General features: G+C 42.2%; 2 protein-coding genes and 1 long non-coding RNA gene across 11 annotated transcripts in view; 2 read left to right on the top strand and 1 right to left on the bottom strand.

The window, feature by feature from the left end:
* Positions 1-4,305, top strand: part of LDAF1 (lipid droplet assembly factor 1) — a 37,101-nt gene extending 32,796 nt beyond the window's left edge. For all 5 annotated transcript variants that reach the window (XR_014840693.1, XR_014840694.1, XR_002342385.2 and 2 more), the window contains one exon: positions 563-4,305. This is a non-coding gene — a long non-coding RNA (lipid droplet assembly factor 1). The remainder of the gene's footprint in view (positions 1-562) is intronic.
* On the bottom strand, positions 474-14,415 carry ZP2 (zona pellucida glycoprotein 2). Of its 2 annotated transcripts, none has more exons than XM_085015830.1 (18): positions 14,325-14,410; positions 14,146-14,225; positions 13,230-13,313; positions 12,736-12,830; positions 10,843-10,995; positions 9,504-9,554; positions 9,156-9,248; positions 8,178-8,274; positions 7,912-8,093; positions 6,703-6,829; positions 5,316-5,503; positions 5,136-5,224; positions 4,914-5,038; positions 4,585-4,774; positions 2,997-3,132; positions 2,825-2,921; positions 1,765-1,848; positions 474-672 (listed from the first exon to the last, which is right to left on the bottom strand). In XM_085015830.1, the coding sequence occupies exons 1-18, from the start codon at positions 14,384-14,386 to the stop codon at positions 527-529; spliced, it is 2,079 nt and encodes a 692-aa protein (XP_084871956.1). In that variant the 5' UTR covers positions 14,387-14,410; the 3' UTR covers positions 474-526.
* A 1,903-nt stretch (positions 14,416-16,318) lies between these two features.
* The window catches only part of ANKS4B (ankyrin repeat and sterile alpha motif domain containing 4B), a 33,668-nt gene continuing 22,630 nt past the window's right edge, over positions 16,319-27,356 (top strand). For 2 of the 4 annotated variants that reach the window (XM_085017452.1, XM_085017451.1), the window contains exon 1: positions 16,319-16,438. Coding sequence is in view for 2 of the 4 variants with exons in the window: in XM_085017450.1 (XP_084873576.1) it covers positions 25,402-25,565 (164 nt within the window). In the remaining 2 variants the exon portion in view is untranslated. Of the gene's footprint in view, positions 16,439-25,368; positions 25,566-27,356 lie in introns of those variants that run through there. The other 2 variants (XM_085017450.1, XM_003124558.7) reach the window with 1 other exon arrangement.

Below are 27,356 nucleotides of genomic sequence, written 5' to 3'. Positions count from 1 at the left end.
AGCGGCTACAGCTCCATTAGACCCCTAGCCTGGGAACCTCCCTAAGCCTTAGGTTCGGGCCTCAGAAAAAGAAAAAAGAAAAAAAAGAAAGAAATACTTATAGCACTAGATTACAGGGGAAGGGAAAAAAGTAGGTATCTCCAAGGAAGCAGAGAAGGGAAGTTATGCCAATGATTAGGGCTGACTTCTTGCCCCCATCATCATGTATATATAAATGGAGGGGTTAAAAGACCTTCAAGTCACCTTAATGCACCCATAGAGGTGGGCTGTCACTAAGCCTCATTATTGATTGAATTCTCTAGCACTGCTAGTTTGGGGGGTGCAGGTCAGAAAAAGCAGAGTGACAGCAATCAATTAAGTCAAAAATATCCTTATTCGTGTCCACATAGACCAAAGCCTGCCCAGAAGACTGTGGAAAGGTACAGTATTCTCTAAAGAAGAATGATTGCAAGAAACAATCCTTGAACTCCATCTGACATTAATAAGATAGAAGAGGCTTACTTCCACTTTTATTTGAAAATCCAAATTAGTGATTTAACATCATGATTCTTTTTTTGTGCAGGTAGCTGATGAGGCCTAGAGTTGCCACGATGCCTGCTGAAGCAACCATAGCAACCATAGTTTTAAAAGCAACATATCCGTTGGTTCTGGATCCTTTAGAGTTCACAGCATCTGGAAAGGAAGCAGAAAATTCAAGTCTTATCATCTAAGCCAAGTGTAAATTGAAGCTGAAGCTTTACCTATTGAAGCTCCCCAGAGAAGGAAGTGAAATGAAGCTTCAAAAGGACTCATTTGGAAAGCTTGCAACAGGGTGTAGTCTTACCCCTCTAGCCATTCTCTTCCTCTCCCTCCTCCACTCCCAAATCTGTTCCCACTTCCTACTCGCTTTTGCTCATCTCAGACCAAATGGGCTGACACTTGGAAAGGACTTTACAGTCCCAGATTTTTTTTGGGGGGGCAGTGGCAAGGGCCAGACCTGCAGTACATGGAGATGCCCAGGCTTGGGGTTGAATCAGAGCTACAGCTGCTGGCCAACATCACAGCCACATTAACGCAGGATCCGAGCTGTGCCTACAACCTACACCACAGCTCACAGCAGTGCCGGATCCTTAACCCACTGAGCAAGGCCAGGAATCAAACCTGCATCCTCATGGTCACTAGTTGGATTCGTTTCTGCTGCACCACAATGGGAACTCCCCAGATTTTTATTTAACATTCTGACACTATACAAATATGGAAGCTAGGGATTTAAGGGCTTAATTTTCGGCCTAGATCTAGAACTTGAAGTTAAGACTATTTGGGATGAAGATATGGGATGTTTACGGTAATGATCTAGTAAAGACTTGGGTTTGGCCATAGCAAGTACATGTCTTCTGACTTATGAGTCCTGTTTTTAGAAATATACCTTTGACGTTCTTGGAGGGTACACCAAGATTTAAAGGATTTCAATATGGCATTAGTGACAAAACTGGAAGTAACATACATGGAATCCTTCAGTTATGAACAGTGAGAGGACTCTTTACAGATACTATGTGGCTAAAAAAGTAAAAAACACAGTATGGAATAGTAGGTAGACTATATATATGATCCTACTTAAGTTAAAGGTGAATTTTTGGAAGGGTATACAAGAGATTTAATAGAACCTCTCACTGGGAAGAGGCACATTTTCTTATTTATCATGAGCATGTGTTATCTAAGCACAGTTAATCAGACAGAAAATCAAGAACTTGAGTTCAAGAAGTACCCAAGGCTTTAAATCCATACCTCTGAGTGAAGAGCCATCTGACAACAGCAGGATGGGGCCCGGGAGACTCACTATCATTTTCTCTTCCTCAGTGGTCCCTGTAGCTGGAGACAGATAGTTTGACTTCTGGGATAACAAGCAGTGGTCAAGAATGTGCTGATGAAGCACCTAAAGCTGCTCTCCATGGATCCCTGCTCTATACAGCTTGCTCTGTCTCTGCAGGAGACAGCATACACCTTTTACTGTGAAAGCAGGATGAACTATGAAAGAATATCAGAAGACCGAATTCACAGTCTACCTAGATTCAGAAGGTTTTTTTTTTGTTTTTGTTTTTGTTTTTTGTCTTTTTGTCCCTTTAGGGCCGCACTAGCGGCACATGAAGGTTCCCAGGCCAGGGGTCTAATCAGAAGGGCAGCCGCTGGCCTATGCCAGAGCCACAGCAACACCAGAACCGAGCCGCGTCTGCAACCTACACCACAGCTCACGGCAACCCCGGATCCTTAACCCACTGAGCAAGGCCAGGGTCCAACCGGCAACCTCATGGTTCCTAGTTGGATTTGTTTCCACTGCGCCATGACGGCAACTCCCAGAAAGAAATTTAGAGTCAAGTCTCTAAAGATCAGGCTACTGCTCAAGTGCAAAACCAAATTTGTCCATAGGACTGATCAAGAACCTGTCCATCTCAGACCATTGCTCAGGTAATATAGACTGGGTTAAGGTTTCTTAGGCTTTTGGAACTAAGATTGAGGTGGTTTTTTTTGTTTGTCTTTTTAGGGCTTCACTTGCAGCGTGTGGAAGTTCCCAGGCTAAGGATTGAATTGGGAGTTGCAGTTGCTGGCCTACACCACAGCAATGCCAGATCCAAGCCCAGTCTGTCACCTACACCACAAGCTCATGGCAATGCCACTGATCCCTAACCCACCGAGTGAGGCCAGGGATCAAACCCGCATCCCCATGGATCCTAGTTGGCTTCCTTACCACTGAGTCACCACAGGGAACTCCGAGGTGCTTATTCTTAAATTCTGAAAGATGAGGCTGGCTTTAGGTAAACTCACATTAGCAAGGATTTGAAATTTTTACCTCGCCGGCTCCTAGATGGCCCATGGCAAGTCACAGAACACAGAGAGAAGGTGGGAGAGAGTTGATTGCAGATGAAGACACTGCAGTGGAAGTAGACCTGGAGAGGGGAGAAGAGTTGAGTGGAACAGAGATGCTCAGTCACCCTGACCCTGGTGACTTGTTCATCGCTTACCAGTTGAGAGACCCCTTGGGCCCCTGACACAAAGGCAAAGGTCTTCACATCAAACCTCTGATGGTGGTTAGGATAGGTCACGGAGGAGCCCACCGGATGGAAGGTGGTTCTGTGGTTGTCCAGGTTGTATTCACAGCTGGAAGGTACATTTCAGGGAAGAACATCAGCTGTATCCACCCCAGAGTCTAACTCAAGTGTTTGCTCAAATTCAGTCGCACATACACCTTTACCATTTAGGACTATTGCTGTACTTGTACCTTTATTTTAATATACTTTCATTTTGTTTAATATACCTCTAATATGGCTTACCCAACAACATCTATGAGGTTATAGATAGAAGAAACACCACCATGTACCATGTGTTAACACAATTTAAATACTTATTTGCCAGGTAAACTCAAGTTGTGTAGCTCTTCAGATGACGCTGGCTTAATTCTCATTAATCTGAGTACCTATTATGTCCCAGTCAGTAAGTACATTATTGACGACAAAAAATTAGCATGTCTGCCACTTTTTTTTTTTTCCTTTTTTAGGGCCGTACCCACAGTATATGGAGATTCCCAGGCTAGGGGTCCAATCGGAGCTGTAGCCACTGGCCTACACTGCAGCCACAGCAACACGGGATCCGAGCCATGTCTGACCTACACCACAGCTCACAGCAACACCAGATCCTTAACACTGAGCAAGGCCAGGGATTGAACCCACAACCTCATGGTTACTAGTCAGATTCATTTCCTCTGTGCTACAACGGAACTCCCATTTTCTATCATAGGTGCTTGCAGAGGGTGCTGGTTCTAAAGCAGCATGTGAGGTGGTATGTCAATACTGAGGAAGAAGAGAGACCAGAGTAAGGGGACAGAAGGGTCAGGGTTGGTTTCAAGGAGAAGTAGATATTCTTTAATGGAAAAGAAATAAGCTGCATGAAAGTGCTGGCTACACATGGTCCTGGGGCAGGAGTGTGCCTGGAGGTTACGTTCTTAACAGATAACAGGTTCAAAAGAAAGAGAAGGTGCAGTTCTATCCAGGTGCCAGCAGAGCCAAGAGGATAAACACCAACACATAAGTGTGTGGTCAACACTTTCAGAGCATTATGGTGTTTGGATCTAAAGAGTCAGAGGGGAACTCAAATCCTACGAGGGGTTAAATATCACTTTGGGCTATTTAAGCAGCAAGGTTGGGTTTCTTCATGAAGGGAAGTGGCTAGTGTCCCTCATGGAATGATGAGTTTTCAAATGATGCATGTGTAGCTCATAACACGATGCTTGGCACATCATAGGTATTCAATAAATGGATAGAACTAGCAATCAAATGGAAAGAACTAGAAAGCTCTTCTTTTTCTCCATATATTAGGGTATTAAAGCCAGATTTCCTTGGAAAGGATCCTACCCTTTTTAGGTTAAAGGAGTAATAAGAAAGCTTGAGTCACCTTATTAGACGAAAGACTGAGGTGCTAAAAAACAAGAACAACAACAACAACAACAAAATCAGGGCCTTTGATAATAGTGCTCTTCTCAAAGCCAAGAGCATTTTACTCTCTTTATCAGCAGTTTCATTATCAGCTGGGCTACCATACGTGAAGAATACATACCCATCCATGACAACATTCCACTGGGGGAGAGAGGCTGGGTCCTCTGTGGATGTTGCCCAGCAGTCATCCAAGACCAGCTTGATGTTGGGGTCAGTCCTGTTGAGGATTCTCACTTCTAGGTAAATTGGTTGGCGGAGATATTTCACCACAGGGTACTCCTTGTCCCCATAAGGCTGCAGGTAGGCGTTATCTGAAATGGAGCGGAAGCCTCTTCAATACTCAAGTGCTTGATGGTCACCAGCAGGAGCTTAAACATCGCTACTACTCTAGTTTGGTGAAACCAGAAAGTTTAGGAAAGAGTTCCTGGAGAATATTGAAGCCTGTCTCACCTGGGTAGGTTTGCAGAGTCAGGGTAAGTGGACCTGGCTTCACTGAGGCCTCTGGAGAAGGAAGACTTTCAACATTGGTATTTATTAGCATGTTGCTGCTGCTGTAAGAGCACCTCACTGTCATTCTGTAAGAGTGGGTGGGCGGGGGTGTTAAGAATTGTAGGTTAAAAGACTTGAGTTTTAAGCTGGAGCTTAAAAAGTCAAGTAGCAATTGTATCACACCTGAACTCACTATCTCTGGAAACGGCGCTTGGAGGATCTGCCCAGAGAGCATGTATTTCATTTTCATAGATGACTTTGTCATTCTTGAACTTAAAAAAAAAAAAAAAAAAAGGGTTAGAGAAGGTGGTTAGTTATCTCAAAAGGTGAGTCTTAACCCTCTTGCTTTGTGCCAGAACTAACCTTATGTCTTGTTCCACATCCATTCAGGGGTATGCGAAACTGTACCAGCCCCTGAGCTGGAGCTTTAAAGGTTGGCTGGCAGGATGAGTCTCCCACCCTGAGGGTATCCAAGTTGAGAGCTGGTTTTGTTTGGTGGCTGTGGACCTTGACGTCCATAAACCCATCCTGAGTGCATAGCTCCTCTGAAACTAAATAGTGGTGAGAGTTTAGGGGGAAAAAAAAAAGTGTCTGCCACATGACTATTGTCTTCTACTAACCTGAAATGTGATGGAAGTTTGGATTTTCACCAGGAGGCTTCAGAATTTGTCTTAAATCTTTTTTGGGGAAAATACCCTGATAAGCAGCTCAAGTTACAAGGGGAGACCCCAAGGTACCAGGACAACAGTGAGGCTGGTCTATAGGAGCAGAAGGATTTTTCATCTAAATGAAGAAACACCAGATGGGGTAAGAGACCCATGATTAAAACCCTAATGAGGCTGGACATATAATACCTGATGTGTCATTAGGTCCCTTCTTATAAGGGACATAAATCCTGAGTGGTTTGAGGGGAAATTTGAAGCAGCAACTACATTTTCCTATTTGGCTTGACTTGATACAGATCAGAAAATAAGAAGCACAGGGGCAGAGGCAATACTGAAAAGCAAGAAAAACCTACTTCCATGAGGAAGAAAAACCTACTTCCATGAGGAAGAAAAACCTACTTCCATGAGGAAGAAAAACCTACTTCCATGAGGAAGAAAAACCTACTTCCATGAGGAAGAAAAACCTACTTCCATGAGGAAGAAAAACCTACTTCCATGAGGAAGAAAAACCTACTTCCATGAGGAAGAAAAACCTACTTCCATGAGGAAGAAAAACCTACTTCCATGAGGAAGAAAAACCTACTTCCATGAGGAAGAAAAACCTACTTCCATGAGGAAGAAAAACCTACTTCCATGAGGAAGAAAAACCTACTTCCATGAGGAAGAAAAACCTACTTCCATGAGGAAGAAAAACCTACTTCCATGAGGAAGAAAAACCTACTTCCATGAGGAAGAAAAACCTACTTCCATGAGGAATTTTCAGGAGCCTGGGGAAATACTTGTAGTCCCTCTAGTTTTAGGTTTGAAGCAATGTTATTTAGGTGGTAGGCTCAGGCTCCTAACATGACATTTACTCGGGTTAATTAAAAATCTGAACCAGTTCTGAGACCTACTTGTAGATATATTTTGGAAGCACTATCTTCCTTATCAGAGTCCCTATCAAACAGCTTCGGCTGATATTTCCAATCTGACCATCTTTTGTTTCCTTAAAGTAAGCAATACAGACTGAACTTTTATACCTTTTCCCACATGCAAGAGCTGAGGGAGAAAGGCTGTAGGAACCACTTAAGAAAAATAGTCTTTACCTAAAGAGACTGTTGACTCACAGAGACACTCAGGATAAATCACCATGGATACTGCCTCTAGTTGACTGTGAAAAGTCAGCTTGAGTGAAGATAAGTACAACTGATGTGGTAGGCATTTTTCAGAGACCTGAAATGAGAAAGAGTCACTTAATATTCTTTCTGAAACCCAGAGAGCAGTCACAGGGGGGCAGGAAGGAAGTACAATGAAACCTTACAAGGCACCCTCCAGACTTAATGTGGTTTCCCTTTAAAACCAGAATAGGAGACACTATAATTCCTCCAGATCAGGATCCCTCTCTAGGTGGGAATTTATTGCTTTAAACTCATACCCTCAATTACTCAGTACTGTATGCTCTTTGTACTAGGTTGTTAGAGGCTGAATTAACAGATCAAATTCCATGAGTGAAAAAAGGACTCTGCAAATGTTATGTTATTGCAGGAGTTCCTGTCATAACTCAGTGGTAATGAGCCCAATTAATATCCATGAGGATGTAGGTTTGCTCCCTGGCCTTGCTCAGTGGGTTAAGGATCTGGCATTGCTGTGAGCTGTGGTGTAGGATGCAGATGCAGCTCTGATTTGACCCCTAGCCTGGGAACTTCCATATACAGTGAGTGCAGCCCTAATAAAAGAAAAAAAAAAAAGATGATTCTCTGGTGTCCCTGGAAATTGCATCAGTAATGACAGTTGGGGACACTTGTTTGGATCAAGCCATCCTATTTTAATACAGCATTAAGAGGTTCATCATTAGAAACTTGATAGCAGTTTGTACTATTCAATGGATTGAGAAATTAAGAAAACTAGGAAAATTTCTCTTGGCAGTTAAAGAGGCTTGGTGTTTGTGAATTTCAGTTACTTGAGAATTCATTTATACAAGTTTTGTTTTTGTTTTCTTTGTTTGTTTGCACATGATTTTTAGGGCCATACCCATGGCATATATAGAGGTTCCCAGGCTAGGGGTCGAATCAGAGCTGTAGCTGCTGGCCTATACCACAGTCACGGCAAGGTCAGATCCGAGCCATGTCAGATCCACAGCTCACAGCAATGCCATTTATACAAGGTTTTCAAATGAGGCCTTCCACATTTTGAATCTTATACCAGCAATTAGAACTTAGGGACCTGTCAGCAGCTCTATCTGGGTGGCTTAGAAGGCTGTGCTTCAAGTCAGGCTTCCATAATTATCATTACTGGTGACTGATAATAGAACGTACATTTGTTTTGAGAAGAGTTTGGTTGAAATGCAACCTCAGGCCGTTTGTTGTTTCCATTTCAATCCCGTGTTTGTGCAGCTGGCTCACAGCAATATTCCCACTTCCCAAGTTCACGGATTTTAGCTTCCCAGGAAACTCTGGTATGGCAAGAGTCACGTGTGTGGCATTACAGGTCACAGGATCTAGAAGGAATGACCGATCAGATTTGATTAAGCCCCTAGAACAATGTCTCCCACAACTGGAGTTGCCCCTTCTTAGGCTCTTACCTGCCACACAGATGAGTTGTGATGCTAAGATGAGAGACTGCCCATGAGATACATGTTTAAGCTTCAGAGGTACCATGTAGAGATGACTGTTACCTTGCTGAGGGAGGCATTTTCAAAGACATTGGTTTACTGGAGTTATTTGAATGTCTAACCAATGCTGGAAGAATAGTCAGGGCAAACATACCCAACTATTGGGCACTGTCTTAGACAAAATTCCTGAACTCCACTTGAGCTAAGAGTTGATTTACAGATACTCTAGTTTTAAAAATCTCATGCTTGTGTATAACATCTGCCATAGTAATGTTTACTCATGTGACCTGTAGCTGATCATTTCTAAGCAGATAAGAGCTCTTGCTTAATGACTCTTAATGGTATTAGCAGTCAGAGGATGTGTAAGATTCAGCAGTCTGTATATACTCAATATATAACAGGACTGTTGTGGAAATGATTGATATTTGAGCATGCAGGTGCCGAGACCTGATATTTGAGCATGCAGGTGCCAAGACCTGATATTTGAGCATGCAGGTGCCAAGACCTGATATTTGAGCATGCAGGTGCCAAGACCTGATATTTGAGCATGCAGGTGCCAAGACCTGTTTTAAGTGCTTTGGCTCATTAACTCCTATAACATCGTGTCTTGATTGTTGGTCCCAAAGCACCCGTACCTACTGTAAATACATGAGAATGATAAAAACACAACACCTAAATTCACAAAATAATGTAGTACCCTAGCTCTACATTCTGTAGTAAATTTAGATCTAAGGGGAAGAGGGAGCTCAGACTGAAGTAAGGACCAGATCTCTTTTTGTTCACTGTTGCATCTGTAGTACTCAGTACAGTGCTCACTCAGTAGTGTGCTCAGCACTTAAGATACCTGTTGGATGAGTTGTATTCTCAATTTGAGGACATGGCTGAGGTCACGCTTGATCGAGACGTAGTGGCCTCTGCCGGGTGGTGATAAAAAAGATTCACACCTACCGAGTAGCGAGTCACTCCAGTGGCATGGAATGACACTTGGATGTTCATCTTCTGGTTCTCTATCAGGAAATTATATCCTTGGATCATGGCCTCCTGAAAGGTCAGAGTTCGGGCTCTTTCACCGTCACCAACTACAAGGCTCCATCCCATGCGCTGCTTCGAATCCTAAATCAAAAGTTTCATCGAGAGGGCTGGTGCTCACCTTATCTCTGAGACTATTGTCTATGTCATATATTGTCTATTCAATATGTTGTCTCATTAATATTTTAAACAGGATTGAAGTTGTGTCACCTTTAAGATACAACCAAAGGTTACTTGGGCATGTAATTTAAAAATAACTTTTCATACCTCACGTTTCACATTTTCGTCAGCCATCCCGGGAAAAAAGTTAAAGGTAAACTGGAAGAAAAATGCTGAGGTAAGGGCTTTGATTTGGAGAAGGTTTCTAAAGTTCTATTATCTGCCAGTATGTGGAAAACACCCAGAGAAACTGCTGTTCTTACACCACGAGGTCTGGTTGTGGGATGTAGCAGAGGCACAGGACCCATGAATCCTAGCAGTGCCTTTTGGTATCATTTCTTCTTTTGAGTTTTGATGCCAGAACACAATTGGAAGATCTATACTCCCTTCTACTTTTTCAGTTGAGACATCAAGTCTAAGTTGCCACATGAAGTCTAAATATACAGCTTTTTACTATGTCCATAAAAAAATCAGTAATATGTCAAGCTATGCAGTTTCATCATTGTTATAATAAAGAACAAATATCAGAGTTCCTATTGTGGCTCAGCAGAAACGAATCTGATTAGCATCCATGCAGGTTCGATCCCTGGCCTCGCTCAGTGGGTTAAAGATCTGGCATTGCTGTGGCTGTGGTACAGGTTGCAGACACGGCTCAGATCTGGCATTGCTGTGGCTGTGGTGTAGGCCAGCAACTACGGTTCCAATTTAACCCGTAGCCTGGGTTGTGCTGCAGGTGCAGTCCTAAAAAGACATTAAAAGAGAGTACAAATATTCTTGTTCATTAATTGATGTTAACTGTGTTACACCATGAAGTTTATGAGCATGTGGTTGGGCTGTCTTGCTCATTTACTGCATCCTAGCATCTGGTGTAGGGCCTGGCACATAAATCACCAAGTTTGTCAAACAGTTGATCCCAGCTACCAGTTGAATTCAGTTTTTTGTTAGACATGTGTTGAGCACTGTATCTCCCCACCCTCACTTTTTTTTTTTTTTTTTTTTTTTTTTTAAAAAACAGCCACACTTGTGGCGTAGGGACATTCCCAGGCTAGGGGTTGATTCAGAGCCACAGCTGGGAACTACCCACCACAGCAGATCTGAGCAACCTATGCCACAGCTTGCAGCAATGCTGGGTCCTTAACTCACTGAGCAAGGCCAGGCTAATTGAACCTGCATTCTCACAGAGACCATGTCAGGTTCTTAAGCGGCTGAGCCACAGTGAACTCCCCACCTTCTCGATTCTTAAAGCCACCCTGTGAGGCGTTCCTGTCACCTCCTTCAGACTTAGAAATAAAGTCTCAATGTGATTAAGAAATCCATCCAAAGCCACACCGCCAGTCAATAGTGACTAGAGGATTGCAATCCCAATCTTGTTCTGAAGCCTAGCTCTGTCTAGACCATATCTTCCCTGCAGTAGCCTGCTGAGAAGCAGTCAGCCCCATTCACTCACAGACATGAAATCTTTCATGCAGATTGTGGATCCCGAATGCTGATCAGGGCCTTCTGCTCCCATAACAGGACAGCTGATGTGATACATGAGAGCCTCTTGTCTTAAAGCAGCATTGTCATCTATGAGTCTGATGGTCATTTGGTGATGGCCACGCTGTATGAAAACGGCATGGTCAGGATAGAGTGCTAGTACCTCAGTGAGAAAGGCAATTCCAGAATTCCATCTGACCCTACTGATTGGCACAGCCCTTAAAGTTATAGGTACCACAGCTTCAATCCCATACCAGGAGATGGTCTAGCTAGCCTCTTATAGATATGCCAGGCAAGACTCATGCATTGAGCCCTGAAACTCAAGAAACTACTCTCTGCCAGAGTCCTGTTTTTATTTTCATTTTACGTGTACCCTATGTCTGAGTATCAAGGTCATGGTTGGTTTGGGGCCTCTATCAAGAGGTTCGTATACACTTATTGGGCCCCTACTTAGCAGCCATTGTGCTGAGTGCTGAACAGAGTCATCTTTGCTATGTCTTCTGGCCCAGGGAACTCGCAGTCTAAAGCAGGGGTCAGACAACCTTTTCCTGCTAAGTCCTGGTAAATAATTTAGACTTTGTAGGCCACATATGATTGTTTTTTTGCCTTTTAGGGCCCCCACCTGCGGCATATGGAGGTTCCCAGGCCAGGCGTGGAATTGGAGCTACAGCTGCCGGCCTCCACCACAGCCACAGCAAAGGAGGATCTGAGCCACGTCTGTGACCCACACCACAGCTCATGGCAACGCCGGATCCTTAACCCACGGAGCGAGGCCAGGGATCAAACCCGCAACCTCATGGTTCCTAGTGGGATTCGTTTCCACTGCGCCACATGGAAACTCCTGATTTCTAATGTTTTTATAAAACTCTTTAAAAAAAAAAAGTCATTCTTAGCTTGAGGACCACCATAGACACACACCATGGGCAGGGATGTGGGTATCCACAGAGATGATACTCTGCAGACCTCTGCTCCCTCCAGTTGGGAAGGTCCGTTTCAGAAGGGAAAGATATAATTACTGGAGATCTTTCTTGCAGAAGCAGATGGAAGTAGTCTGTTAAATACGTAGATTTCTAGGACACATCCCAGACCTATAAAGTCATCAACTAAATGAATTCTGTACCCCAAGTTCCCAAGTGATTGTTTGCACACTAAAGCTGGAGAACTACTTAGGTTGCTTTTATTGCTCCTAATAACCCTGATTAGGCAGTACTGTTGCTTGACAAGAGAAAAATCCTGTTTTTCAGCTGCTGCTCATCTTCTAGCAGAGATTTTTCCAGCATAGAGGTACCAGCACTCTCATGTGCCAGTACCAAGACAGCCTTCCCTTTTCCATGGGAGTTGCAGGTCAAAATAACTCATGTGTGATCATTTGTTGTATCTAGGGGTTACGCCAAGTCCTTCAATCTGTATTATGTCATTAATCTTTAGATGCAATATGGAAAAATATCATAATCCATTTTCCAATGAGCAAGTAGAGGCTTAGAAAGGTTAGCTAATTTGCCACCTTGCCACCCAAAGTCACACGTAGGGACAGCCAGAAATCGAACTCGAGGCCTCAATTGCAAGGTTTCTTAACCTCAGCATTGGCGTTTTGGGTCTAATATGTCTATTATTGAGGGCTGCTCTGTGCAGTTGAGGTTATTTAGCAATATCCTTGGCTTGTACCCACCAGAGGGCCAATAACTCCCCTCCCCTCCCCTACCAAGAGCAATGATAACCAAACTTGTCTTCAAACATGGCCAGATGTTCTCTGGGATAACAAAAAGAAGGAAAAAAAAAAAAATCACCCCAACTGAGAACCACTGCTCTACTCCAGAGTTAACTCCTAGGTTTCTACTTCCCAAACCATTCCTCAAACACTTACCACTCTTTTGGTACAGGCTTCATATGGGGCCTTCAGGGTGAGGTTTTCTGGGTCCAGAACATAAGTACAGTTCATCATTTCAAGACCAAGAGGGTCTAGAGAAACAAGAGCAGTGTAGAGCCAGGAGATATGCCAAGACGTTATGCATCAGCCACACCAAGTCAACCAAAGCCACATTTAGCCAAGACTGCCAATCTATTTCTAAGGTATTTCAATCACATCATTTTTTCATTTTCCCCAGCTGGATGATATAGCCTATCTATGAGTTTGGGTTGTGATTTGAAGCTAGAGGTTTCCTAGGGGATTCACATTTCCAAGGAAGAAAGACAAGGTCTTTCACTCTTAAAGGCACCATGCACTTCAGGGGGCCTTGGTATCATAGGATTTGGATGCTGATTGCTCCAGAGTTTGTGTTCTGCTCACCAGAAAATGGAGCTGGGCTTGAGCCAAGGGCATTCTACCAAGATTAAGATGAGATAATACACATTACTTACCCACCACAGAGGTGTACTGTATCTTAGTGCCAAGAATTCTTGGAAATTCCACTACCATTCTATTTTCATGGCAAGTGACAATACCTGAAGAACAAAGGAAGCACGTGGGGCATCTTTGAACATTGGCCTTCTATAGAAATACATCAAGGGGCCTCTCCTTTCCAACAGGCATCAGCGAGGAGGCCAGGTGGTAGAGGCAAAAGTTGTCCCCCATCCTTAGGGAGCTTACACATTAGTGGGACAAATATTAACTACAAGTCAAGCTAACAAAAACAATAAGGAATTTATCAATTAAGTGCTTAGGACTTCCCAAAACACTCCAGTGAGAAGCCAGGATTGGGGTTAACAAGGACACATGTGAGAACCAGCCTGAAAATCTTACAGTGAAGCTGATGGAGATGGGGATGGTAGGTCTTTAAATTTTATTTAAAGACTTTTCCATTTGAAGTTTTTGAAATGCTCTGCTTAAGCCCAAGGACACACTTTTAAAAGACTAAACATTCTGCCACAGTGCATCTTCTGGCTCAGTGAAATTTTGAAAAACTCCTCATTATAAGCAGAAAGCTCAGATTTTGTCTGTTGTGTGGATGCTTTTCTTAAGCATGAATGTGCATTGGAAGATGACTGCTCCTAGAGAGGGAGACTTAGTGTTGGGGTCTGCTGTTCTTTGGAGGCTGTAAAGCTTGAGGCAGTGAGGGAATCAAAGGTAGTGCAGGCATTTTTGCAAGCTCTTCTGTTTTGCAAGCCAGAGGTAATTGGTTGCTAACTGGTAAAATTTTAGTGACTTGATCAAGGTAAGAAAAAGAATGAGTGGAAGTTGTTGAACCCATGTTCATGTTCCCTGGCCATCTAGATGCTCTTGCTGCAACCTATTGGAGAGATGGTTAAAGGCATTTCCCTCATCCAAGAGGCCTACCTGGGAAGGCAGTATTCACCAACTGATTGACACCTATGGAGTTCACTGAAGTCACAAGGGGGAAAAATAGAAGAAGTGACCTGTAGGTGTTGGAGAGCATGGGGAAGAGAGTAAAGACAAATGAATTTCAGCAGATAAGGTCATTCTATCCCCTCCCTTCTGCCCCCAGAATTACTCACCTCCAGCTCGCACTGAGCCAGCTTAAGGGTCTCCCACTGTCTCCTCTGTGCCTGCACGCCATAACCAAAGGCACCACCAAATCAACCAGGCAGAGGGGATGTGCTACTCTGTGCTTTTATAGCAGGAAGTTTTCACGCCTACTCTCCACTGGAGACACCTGAACCTTCTCCAGCCCTTCCAGCTGAGAGGGAGGGATGGGGTAGAGAGAGCCTTTCTAGAAGTCCTGAGATAAGCAGCTTTCTGCCCTTCCAGACGCTTCCCTTGGTGTTCCACCAGCTGCTCTGTGGGCCAGCCGTGAAATCAGAGATCCTTGAAATAGGCTCCATGTGAATGAATTGCTGGTTTTTGTTTTTGTTTTTTTCCCCCCCTATAACATTGGGATAAATTTAGGATTTTTTGAACAAAATCTTTACCACTCAAATGTAGAGTGAAAGAGTATGGTGAGTTTTTTTTTTTTTTTTTTTTTTTTTTTGAGGAAAAATTATCTCGTAATTTTTTGCTCTTTCTTTACAAACACCACACACCCTTAAAACAACAGCAGCAAACTGGGATTGAAATATAAATTACATTTGTAACCTACTTTTATGGCTTTATGTATAGTGGACAGTTTCCACATCAAATATAAATAACTCCATTACCATTTTTAAGGTTGCACAGTATTCAATGTCTAGATAAATCAGTGTTTAATTATGCCCTAATGATGGATACTGATATAGCTTCCATTTTTCATCATTATCAACAAAAATCTGATGTACATTTTTATGTCTCTCCCTGGTTAATGCTCAGGATAAATTCCTAGAAGTAGAAATTCTGGATTAAAGGAATAGTGATCTAAAGAAGAATGTCATACTGTGCAGCAATTGGGAATTTTCAGGTGGGGACATTGACGAAATGAAAATTGCCCAAGCTTTAACAACTGGGTGTCAGGGCCAAGGCCAGACTGAGACATCTAGCTGTCTGCAGCCCATGTAGTAATGCTCAAATTCTGTGCAAGTAGGGAGGTGGCATTTTATTGACTTTTTTGTTATTTTATTTTCTAAAGTTTATTGAAGTACAGGTGATGTACAATGTTGAGATAATTTCTGCTGTACCACAAAGCGATTCAGCTACACATATACACACATCCAGGCTTTTTCAGATTTTTTTCCCATATAGCTGAGCATGGAATATTGGGTAGGTCCCCGTTGGCCAATCATTCTGTATACAATAGTGGGTATATTGCCAGTGGGAGAGGTGGGGGATGGATTGGGGGTTTAGGATTGGCATCTGCAATTATTGAATGATGTGTTTTTTTTTTTTAATGTCTTTATTTATGTCTTTGTGATGTAACTGGAGGATTCATCTTCGTTCCATTACATGTGTCTGAAGTACTGCTGGTCAGAGTAGTATTTCCCCCAGCTTCCTCGATCAAACACATGGGGCTCTTATGAATATCACGGATTCCTGGGTCCCACCCAAAAGTGGCTGAATCAGTCTCTCTAGGCGATGGGCCTGGGGTATGGTATATTTAACAAGCCAGGTGAGTCTTATAATCAGGAAAATTTGGGAAATACCTGGAGGGGAGGAGGCAAGAAAATGAGTGATTTCCAGTGGCTAATTTAACTTCTTTATGGGAATCATCTGATTTGATGATGTACCTACCAGTGGGATGGGCGAGAGGGAGCAAAATCCAGGATAAGCAGGATTTTGAGGATAGAGATGGTGAAAGGATTTATTTCTGAACAAGAACATGATAGGAATCATTATTCCTAAGCCTATGTTCCAAAATTTCACCTTTTCAACAAGCGTTACAGTAATTTGTTACCACAATGGATAAGAAGACCATTAGACGGATCGTAAGACCCTTCCATCCCTTAGAGAGAGAGTGGGACATAGAAGCAATCCCCAATGAGAACCATTAAAACGGTGGTCAGAGAGCTGATGGATTGTGTTGCTCCTCCTTCCCAGGCTCCACCCCCAGGCTTGCTTCCCCCAGTGCTGCACCTTTTCTCCGGAGTGTGAGGTCTTGGCCTTGGAAAGGGCAGCTCTGGTCAGAGCCCCAAAACAGGAGTGCAAAGGCCCTGAGGAGGAGGCGTGGCTAGAAAAAGGACCCCTGTGGGAGCTGATGACAGCAGTGAGTAAACCAGAGATTAATTTCACTTGCCTTGTCTGACCCAGCCATTGCTGTGCTTGGTGCGGTCACTAAACAACTAGCTCCGGGCCATAAAGATCAATTCTGCATAAGTGCACAGAGATAGACGCGTGTTCAGTATAGACAGCTTTGAGAATGAGAAAGGCATGGCTCTCTACTGTAAGATAGTGTCTCACATCACTGGTTAGGAAAAACTAAAATACTTGTAAAAATGGTCGATCCTTAATATTTTACTAAAGAAACAATAGTCTTTCTCTTTTTTTTTTTTTTTTTTTTGCGGAGGGAAGTGGCTTTTTAGGGCATACCCATGGTGTATGGAAGTCCCAAGGGGTTGAATTCGAGCTACAGCTGCCGGCCTACACCACAGTCACAGCTACAGCAATGCATCTATAACCTACACCACAGCTCACAGCTACGCCAGATCTTTAACCCACTGAGCGAGGCCAAGAATCGAACCCATGTTCTCCGGGATACTAGTCAGGTTTGCTACTGCTGAGCCACAATGTAAGCTTCAAGAAACAGTAGAATCTCTTTCAAATGTGGGCGTCCACATTTTTTTCAGTGAGACTTTTTAAGTGTGTTTGTAACTGAGACGGGAGGGAAGGGGGCAGGGTACAACCGTTTAAAAAATGACACAGCCATTGAGGATAGAGTACAAACTGGTTGGAACGGATTAGGCCCAGGATGTTGGGAAGATTCAACTTCCAGTGGACCTTGAGCCTTATTATGCACTCGTGGTAACTCATTAGCAGCTAAATGACAGGCCCACAGGTGCCAGGTCTGAGGCCGACCATAAAAGGCCAAAAAGTGAGTCGCATCCCAGTTCCTGGAAATCCCCACACCACCGCTGAAATAGTTGGAATAACCCTCCCACTCATTAGCCTATGAAATTACCACACCCATACAAATTTACATATTTTTAAAGTTTTAAAATATTGTGGGCTGCTCTTAAGCCTTCTGAGATGGACCACATTCTGTCTATGAAACCTGTACCCACATTCCGTCCCTCTCAATAAATCGACTCCTTTTCTATCACTTTGCCTCTGTTGAATTCTTTCTGTGCTGGGACACAAAGAACCGAAACTTCAGTAGGTCTGGAGACCAGGTATGCGATTTCAGTTAAAAGACAGTGGGTTCGCACCCCAGCCCATGGACTCAAGTCCCATCTGAGTTGTGCCCTTTCTTAACTACAAAGTATTCCCTCTCCTAGTATGTGAAGCCCCTAGTCTCTGCTTGACTTCCGTGATCTCTTTGCACTGGCTAATCACCAGGTGTTTTAGGTGCTTGTACGTAACCATAATGCAATGATGGTGCCTCATTTGGGCAGGGGCCTCCTTCCTTTCCGAAATGCAGTTCTTATAAATAAGCAATAGTTCATGATTCTTAAATTCCAATCCTGTGGCCTTATTTTCCACAACAATTATAAAAATACTAATTGAAGATGACCTGTGATCCTCAGGAGATGGTTAGATAAACGCTGGAATACTCTGCAAATACTAAAATAGATGGATTCAACGAGATCTATGAGTGCTGCAATGAAAGACGTCCACAATAGATTGGAGAATTGGAGTTGTATCATTAGTAGGTTTTCACATTTTACTTAAAAAAAAAAAAAGGAGAAACCTGTGTGTTGTCTATACATTTATATCTCTGTATGGGTATATAAATGTGTATTTGCATGTATAAAAGAGGAGCTAGCACGTGACTTAAGGGAGGAGACAGCAGATGTTAAGGCAGTCCGCCCTAATCCAGCTGTGTTGGGCATTTAACTGTCTCTGTTCTGATTTGTTTGTGCTTTGGCTATATTGGTTACAAATATATGTAATGCATCATTCCTGGAACAGCAGTAGGGAAATGGGAGACATACTTTTTTTTTAAACTTCATTCACTTCTGTATTGATTGAATTGGGGATAAATTACCAATTAAAGTAATTCTAAAGTGATAACAGTACATCCAATTTGTATGTAAGTGATCTATAGATGTTATAGAATGAAAAGCCATGAAATCAAACTTCATAATATTAAGGTCTATTGCCCAAGGGGGTGGGTTTGGTTCAGGAGGTTTTCGAAGTCCACCTCCCAATTGTAAAATGAATACATTAAGCCAAAGAGGTGTTGCAACTTGCCCAAGGTCATACAGCAGGTTAGCAGCAGAGGTCCAGGGAAAAACCAGGTCTTCTGATGCCTTCTTCCAAGCTCATTCTAATTCTTATGATTTTTCTCTCTCTCTGCCTCCCTCCATCTCTTCCTCTCTCTCTCTCTCTCTCTCTCTCTCTCTCTGTGAGGGGGTGTTTTAAAACCCCATGCTTCTCTTGCAGTTCCCTGAGCTTTAAAAAGAAAGATGGCCTTAATTAGAATTCAGCAATATTAGGTAAATAAATATAGAATCTTCTATTGGTTATGCTAATACAGCTTACAATAGCTTTTACATACCAAATATGCATTTAACTCCGAAAAATAAAATGGATTATGTTAATGAGAATGTTCTTGAACATCATATGGAAGTTCCTTTTTTTTTTTTTTTTTTTTTTTTTTATTTTCCCACTGTACAGCAAGGGGGTCAGGTTATCCTTACATGTATACATTGCAATTACAGTTTTTCCCCCACCCTTTCTTCTGATGCAACATGAGTATCTAGACATAGTTCTCAATGCTATTCAGCAGGAGGAAGTTCCTTTAACTGTACGATGTAGCTGTGTCATTTTTTTCCCTTCGATCTTTAGATCGAAATTGAATGAGCCTTGTAACGGTAATGGATGCAGAAAGAACTAGCACAAAGACAGAAAAGGCTTCTTCGATCTGTTAGTATAATGATAGGGCAGCTTAAATAAATAAATGACTCAGAAGGCTCAAAAGTTCTAGATAAAAACTCATTTACCTACAAATATTAACACAAGTTACACTATAGCTAGTAGCTAGGGTAAACGTTACCATAGAAATAAACAAAAGGTTTCCTTGGTAATAGAGCATAGTCCTTTTAGTTGATACAACATGTTACAGTGAAATAAGTCAGAAAGACAAAGACAAATACCATATGATATCACTTGTAACTGGAATCTAATATACAGCACAAATGAATGTTTCCACAGAAAATCATAGACTTGGGGAATAGACTTGTGGCTGCCCAGGGGGAGAGGGAGGGAGTGGGAGGGATCGGGAGCTTGGGGTTATGGGAGGCAAACTATTGCTCTTGGAATGGATTTACAATGAGATCCTGCTGTGTAGCATTGAGAACTATGTTTAGATACTTCTATGGCAGCAGAACAAAGGGTAGAAAAAAAATGTATACATGTAAGTGTAACTTGGTCCCCATGCTGTACAGCGGCTGGAGGGGGGAGGGTAGTTACAATTCTTAAAGTGATGCTGTAGATGAGTTACAGAGAATGCAGTCTTCCATACCTCCCTGGATTCCCATCCTCTGCAGTGCGCTTTGCCATTAGCCTGGTTCTCCTTGTTCCTTCTCCCCCTGAATCTGACGGGCCTTGTGATTTGGCCAATAGAATGTGCAGAAGAGAGGGTGTGCCAGTTCCAAGACTGGATCTCTTGAGGCCTGTACACATACGCACGCTCTCGTAGCATTCTGTGTTCACTGTGAAAGCAAACCCAGGCTAGCCTGCCGGATGGTATACAAACACAAGGAGCAGAGACAAGCCATGTAAGCTGAGACCATTCTAGAGCCATCAGTCTGCAGCCGACCTGCCAATTGACTGTGATGAATTAGTGAGCTGAGCCAAGGGCAGCTGAGCACAAAGGAGTTGACCAGTTGACTGTAGACTTGTGAGTGAATTCAATGCTTATTGTGTTAAGCCACTTAATTTTGGGTGGTTGGTGAAGCAACATGATTGTGGCAATAGTTGTCTGTGACTATTATGTAGAATTCCTAGCTCAAAATGAGCCCAGTTTTACATGATGAAACTGCAGATATTCTCCTAGGGAGCATTTATTGAGCAACTATAAAACTGTGAAGTTTCAAAAAGAAGAAACATGCACATTTGTCCAAGGGCAAACAAGACTCTCTTTGAGGGGTTGGCTTTCTGATAGGAGAGGTACAAATGACCACTTACGTAACAAAACCTGAGCATTAATTAGTGAATGCAAATAAACACACAGGAATATATATTTTCTGATTTTTTCCCAGTTTCAATGAAGTATAATTGATAAATGAAATTGTATATATTTAAAGTGTACAACTTGATGTTCTGATATAGATATACATAGTGTGATAAATAATCACCACAATCAAACTAAATAACATACTTACCTTTTTCTCTCTTTTTGTCTTTTTAGGGCCGCACCCACAGCATTTGCAGGTGCCCAGGTTAGGGGTTGAATCGGAGCTGTAGCCTCCGGCCTACCCCACAGCCACAGCAACGCGGGATCTGAGCCACATCTGCGACCCACACCACAGCTCATGGCAATGCTGGATCCTTAACCCATTGAGCAAGGCCAGGGATTGAACCTGAGTCCTCATGGATACTATTTGGGTTCTATAACCACTGAGCCACAACAGGAACTCCAAAATACTTATCTTCGTAGATAGTTCTCTCTCTCTTTTTTTTTTCTTTCTTTGCCACCCTGCAGCATAGCCCTATGAATAATAATTTGAAAAATATTCTCTTCATTTTACTGATGAGGAAATGGAGACTCAGAGAGAAGTAATTTGCTCACGTTAATGGCAGGGTCTAATTTACAACTTAAGGATCTATGTTCTTAGGAGTTCCCGTCCTGGCACAGTGGAAATGAATCCGACTAGGAACCATGAGATTTCGGGTTCGATCCCTGGCCCCGTTCAGTTGGTTAAGGATCTGGCCTTGCCTTAAGCTGTGGTGTAGGTCACAGACGAGGCTCGGGTCTGCCGTTGCTGTGGCTGTGGTGTAGGCCAGCAGCTACAGATCCGATTAGACCCCTAGCCTGGGAACCTCCATATGCCGAGGGTGCGGCCCTGAAAAGCAAAAACAAACAGACAAAACCTGTGTTCTTAACCATGGTTGTACGATTGTACTCTGGTTTTATTTCAACACAATGCTTGACACTAACATTTGCCTGTCTTCCCAGTCCAAGCATCATCTTTGAGAGAGTCAAGTGGTTTTGACGGTATTTGATAATCTGCTAAGGGGTGAGAGAACACATCTCCCTTGTGGTAAATTCTGCCATCTCGAAACAAAACGGTAGCTCACATAGGTTTTTCAGTAATCACTGTTCCTGACGTTTTTGTAGAACTTAAGCTTTCAGTGAGGACTAAGGTCATATGATTATGTTGACTGAGATCTTCAATCCGCAAAGACCAATAATTAATTCGGAAGGGGATGAGCTGTGAGATAAAATTTGTTCGGCTCACAAAGTCAGTTGATTTAAGCATAGAATTTAAATTCATAGTTCCTGCTGAGACTATCTAGTATTCACATTTTAAAGCATGTGATTTTGGAAACCTTTATAAAACTCTCCGCTGTTGCAATGTAATGCCATCTGGGATTCAGCATTTATAAAATGTGCGCTTAAGCGATGCCAAGAGATTCCTTATGCACACCAGATGGTACAATAACAGCTCTGTCTATTTTTCTGGCAGAAAAAAAAATAGGGCTTTGGATGGCTTGAAACTTATGTCAATAAATTAAATCCAATCAATACTTCAGGGACATTATAATTTCAATAATCAACTAACCACCTAAATATTTTCATAAATGTTTTCATTTGGAGAAGAAAACAAAAGGGAAGACAATGGCTCCTTTTATGGCTTCATGTTTGCATTTAACCATGTTTCTAAGGAAAACAGCACCAATGCTCTTCAATGTGGGAAAGAAAGTTTCTCTGTATTTTAAAAGTGATATATGAGATTTTAAATGAGAAGCAGAGCTGTGGAAATCTCCTTTGAATAGGAAAAAAGTCCACATCAAATAGGTTGAACTGTTTTATCACGGTGATAAAGAGGAAAAAAATACACATGTAAGTGATACTTCTGAATAATCCATTTGAAAATGTCTTTACCTCAAACAGATGTATTTCTCATGAGCGCATTCAGCTCATACGGGAGTGTGTTAATGCTGCCTGGTTCTGCCTGCGCCTGATTCCCCAAAGTTTTCTGAGTAAAAACAGGGCTTTTTATTTACTTTCCATTACTCTTTTATTTTCAATAGAATTCATAATAAGACACTCATTAGATGAAGTAATTTTGTGAAAAGCAAATGTTCTGCTTGAATCTTTTCTTTTTCCTTATTACATAAAAATGGGCTTCCCTACCATACAAATGAATTTCCTCTGTAATTAGTCGTGAATAGCTTTGAAGAACAAATTATGTCTGCTTTTGAAAGCCAGACCTCTTGGGGTTCAGGGGGCAATCTCATTAAGAAAAACATGGGTTGCACAAGATGTTGAATTTCTTTCCCAAGTAGCAGTGAATGGTTTTTCAGAACAAAAACGAAGAATTTGTTTTGCACTTGCTGGCATTGGTGTTTCTTTTAGAAGAAACACCACTAATACGTGCCTCTTCTTCCCCCACCCCTCAATTTTAAGGTTATGTTATTAGGGACCCACAAGTTTAGGACTATCATATCTTATTGATGAATTGTTCCTTTCATCATTATGTATTCTCTCTCTTTATCCTGGCCAGTTTTTTGGGCTTAAACTATGTTTTGTCTGATACAAATACAGCTACACACGTGTGTTGTTAGTATTTGCTTGATATAACTTTTCCATTTTTTGCTTTTGGTTTTTCTGCAGTTCTGTATTTTAGATGTACCTACTGTGACGAAGACATGACAGAGTCTTTTTACTGATGAATTCCATCCATTTACTTTTATTTTGATTACAGATCGATGTGGACCCTGTTTTTGGTTTTATACTGTGCTCTTTATTTACACTAGCTTTTTTATGCTTTTCTTCTTTTCTCTAAGGCAGAATTTTAAGTTAATGATTTGGGATCGTTCTTCTTTTCTAACACAAACACTAAAAACTGCACATTTCCCCCCTAAGCTCTGTTTTAACTGCATTCTGAAAATTTTGCTGTTTGTTTTCGTTGTCATTCAGTTCAAAATACATCTCATAAAGGATCTGTAGCCAGAATACGTAAAGAATTCTTATAACTCAATAAGATGACTTGATGACAAATGAACAAAGGATTTAAATGTAAGATATAAGGATGGCTAATAAGCACCTAAAAACATGCTCAACATTGTTAGTCATTAGGGAAATGAAAACTTACCCTACAGTGGTATCACTTCACACCCACTAGGATGACCGTAAATGAAAATACAGATAACAAAGTTTGCAAGGATGTGGAGAAATTCAAACTATCATACTTTGCTGATGGGAATGAAAATACTACATTCTCTTAGGAAACCAGCTTGGTAATCTCTTAAAAAGTTAAATGTAAATTGCCATATAATCCAGCAATTCCACTCCTTGATATGTACCCAAGAGACATGAAAATATATGTCCCACACAAAGACTTGTGTATTCAGAGCATTATTCATAAAAACAAAAAGTGGAAACAAACCAAATGTCCATCAGCTGTTGAACGAATAGAGACATTTTGGTGTATCAGTATCGTCGAATATTATTCAGAAATAAAAAGGAAGGACATAACTGTTACATGCTATAAAATGAATGAACCTCAAAAAGTATGTGACGTTAAAAAAAGGCTAGATACAAAAGACTATATATCATATGATTCCATTCGTATGAAATTCCTACAAATAGCACCTCTGTAGAGACAGAAAGCAAATTAGTGGTTTCCTGGGGCTGGGAGTAGAAATGAGAATTGACTACAAATTAGCATGAGGGATATTTTTGGGGTTACAGATATGTTATAAAATTGGATTGTAGTTGTTACCAGACAACTTGGGTCTGTGTGCCCTCTATGTGGCAAAGCCAATCTACTGACTCCAGGTCGTGAGGAAGGAAAGTGCTGCATTTATTGCAAGGGGCCAAGAAGCAAAGAGTGGGCAGCTTGGGCTCTAAAGACCCAAAGTCTCCAATGGCTTTCAGGGAAGGGTTTTTAAAGACAGTGTAAGGGAGAGGGTCACAGGGTGTGTGATCAGCTCAAAGGCAATTCTCTGATGGGTTGATGGTGAGGGAACAGAATGATACTTTAGGAATCTCAAATATCAGCCTTCTGGTTCCAACTGGCCTGGGGTCTACATGCTGGTAGTTAGCATGCAGCTAACTTTGTCCACCTGGTGAGGGTTTTAGTACCTGCAAAATAGCCCCAGCATATGATTCAGGAGGTTACCTACAGCCCTTGAGAAGGAATTAAAAGTCTTTGAGAAGTTTATGGCTAAATTGCTATGATTTTTTTCTTGCTTGCCTGGTTTTTCTTTGTTTCTGCCTTTTCTTACTTCGCTGATTAACTTTCCTCTTTGGAATACAAGGAAGACCGAGGAGGCCACAGCTTCCTACAAACAAGAGACATGGCAATGAGTGAGTGGCAGGGGTGTCTGTCCTCAGGAAGGCCCCACAGCATCCTGCTTGGTTTCATGGTAATAGTTGTACAAAGCTAAATTTCGTGACTGTCATTGAATGGTACACTTAAAATGGGTGAATTTCCTAGCATGTAAATTATACCTCAATATAGCACTTTAAAAAAATAGACTTCCCCAGTGAACTAGACTAAGTTCTGAATTGTTTTGAAATTATGTTCTACATTTATGCCTGGAAGATCAATATTACATTCAAGATTTGTTAAAAGGACGTTTTTAAACATGTTCCTCAAAACACTCCTGGTGAACACAGCAGTCCTCCAATGTCATGGCCATTCCAGAAAGAAAAGGTCTAAGTTCAGTGCTGTGAACTTTTCTGGCTGCCTTCCGTGTTGGGAGGCTAGACTGAGCTTTGCCCTGGGGCGACACTCTTTCTTGTCATTGATTAACCAGCTTTGTAGGAAGGCTGCTTCACTGACATCCTGCTCTGCCTGGGGTGATATTTGGCCGGAGCTTTGGTGAGCAGAAAAAATGTCCACTCGCTACCACCAAGCTGCTAGTGACAGCTACCTGGAACTTCTGAAAGAGGCTACCAGGAGAGATCTGAATCTTTCTGATGAAGATGGCATGACTCCCACACTCCTGGCAGCCTACCATGGGAACTTGGGAGCCCTAGAAATAATTTGCAGCAGAGGGTAAGTTCAAACCGATGGTTTTGATTGGAAACTGTTTACAGTAGGGTTTTGCAGACAGCAGCAAGAGGCAGGGAATCAGTGAAAATACTTTTCTCTCTTTCTAGTCTGCGGAAATAATTGTCTTTTTTAGAGAAAAGGAGAAAACTTCCCGGAAGTATACTTTTTTTGGTTGTTTTTTACACTGAGCGCTGACACCATGGGGTGGCTGATCCCTTATAAGCCACATACACAGAGGTCCTGAACTCTAAGACACTCTTATTTGTCTTGGGGGGAAGATATGTTAATCTTATGCTTTTAAACACCTTTTCTATGACATGTAAATGCTTAACTCTTTTTTTAAAGATGTCAACTTTGATTGAAACAAACAATGTGTTTCTATTTCTTCATCAATGCCATTAAAATCTCAAACCTTTTTAAAAAATACTCAATCCTCATGCAAGGTCATGATTCTTTGATGAAATTATTGGCTTTATAAGCTGTAAAAGGGACCTTCAGCCCTTCTTAACTTTATTACCTCTCTGGCTATCAGATACTGACATGCAGGCAAATTCCCCCTGTGGAATTCTAAAGCAGGAATTAGCTAGTTCTTGTCTTCTGCTTGTTACTGGAGGGGCTATGCTGTGTTGACAGCTATAACCCAAGAAAGGTAAAGAAAGAACAAAAGGAAATATAAGTAAAAGTGGCAAGTGAATTTATTTCAAGTCCATACATTTCTGTACAGACCCTCTATGGACCAGTCATTTCAATGGCCACTGGGATGCTGCGATTGACAAAAGAAATGTGATTCCTGTCCTTGTGGTGGTCAGATTTAAGAGAGGAAGACAGAAATGTCATGTGTGATATTGTTACAAAGGGGGGAAGAGAGGGCACTAAGCAAATAACACAGCTATCCCAATCTAGGTAGTGAGGGAAGGCTTTCTTGAGCATTAAAGCTGGGATTTGAAAGATGTAAAGGAGGAATTCTTGTTGTGGCTCGGTGGAAATGCATCCGACTAGTATCCATGCAGATGAGGGTTCAATTCCTGGCCTTACTCAGTGGGTTAAGGATCTGGCGTTTCTGTGGCTGTGGTGTAGGCTGGCAGCTGCAGCCCCGAAGCAACCCCTAGCCTGGGAACTTTCATATGCTGCAAGTGCAGCCCTAAAAATAAAAAAAAAAAGAAAGGTGGAAAGTTGTTGGCCGAATGAAGGCGGAAGGAAGAGGATTTCCCCAAGTGCGTGCACAGCTGTCTAGGCACTGAAGAGGTCGGGTGTGGCTGGATGGGGCTCAGAGAGACAAGAGACAAGACTAGGTCAGAAGAGCCTTGTAAACTCTGTGAAGGAGCTGGACTTTATCTTAATGCCATAGGAACCCACTCTCATGGGTGTGTGCAAGGGAGCCACCCAGTAGATTTCTGCTCACCCAGTTGTGTACTAGTCAGAGAAAATGTTCTGTGGGCTGTTGCTTGTAGGGAGGGACGAACTGAACCAGGATAGTGGTGGTGGGAATGCAGAGATGCGGATGGAGGTGAATGGCAATTCAGATATAGATTTCATTGTGATCTACAGGATATGGAGTCAGTAGATAAAGGAAGAGGGGGATCCAGGCACCAGGTTTGGGCTTCAACAGCTTGTGGATTTTGGCACCTTTTATTAAAGCGAGGGGCCCTTTGGGAAGTCAGAAGAGCCAAAGGGGGAGGGGATTCCGGAGTCAAAGACTGAATGAGGAAGGGAGTGGAGGTGATGTTCTCCATTCTTTTTACTGGGTTTGAGTTCTGTTTCCCAGACACCGCCCTCTACCCCGCCACCATCAGT

The sequence above is a fragment of the Sus scrofa genome, chromosome 3 (genome assembly GCF_054392235.1).
Source record: "Sus scrofa isolate SSC_HxYL_T2T_F1_AM1 chromosome 3, Sscrofa_HxYL_maternal_Yorkshire_Landrace_v2.0, whole genome shotgun sequence".
NCBI classification, from domain to species: Eukaryota; Metazoa; Chordata; class Mammalia; order Artiodactyla; family Suidae; genus Sus; species Sus scrofa.
The sequence above is the reverse complement of the archived record's forward strand: the minus strand, read 5'-3'. Positions and strand labels throughout refer to the sequence as shown.

Coding starts and splice junctions, on each gene's coding strand:
- ZP2 (XM_085015830.1), bottom strand. CDS start 14,386: ATGGCGTGCAGGCACAGAGGAGACAGTGGGAGACCCTTAAGCTGGCTC. Junction 14,226..14,324: donor TGGCTCAGTGCGAGCTGGAG/GTGAGTAATTCT, acceptor CAACACCTACAG/GTCACTTCTTCTATTTTTCC. Junction 3,133..4,584: donor TGGAATGTTGTCATGGATGG/GTATGTATTCTT, acceptor TGTACCTTCCAG/CTGTGAATACAACCTGGACA.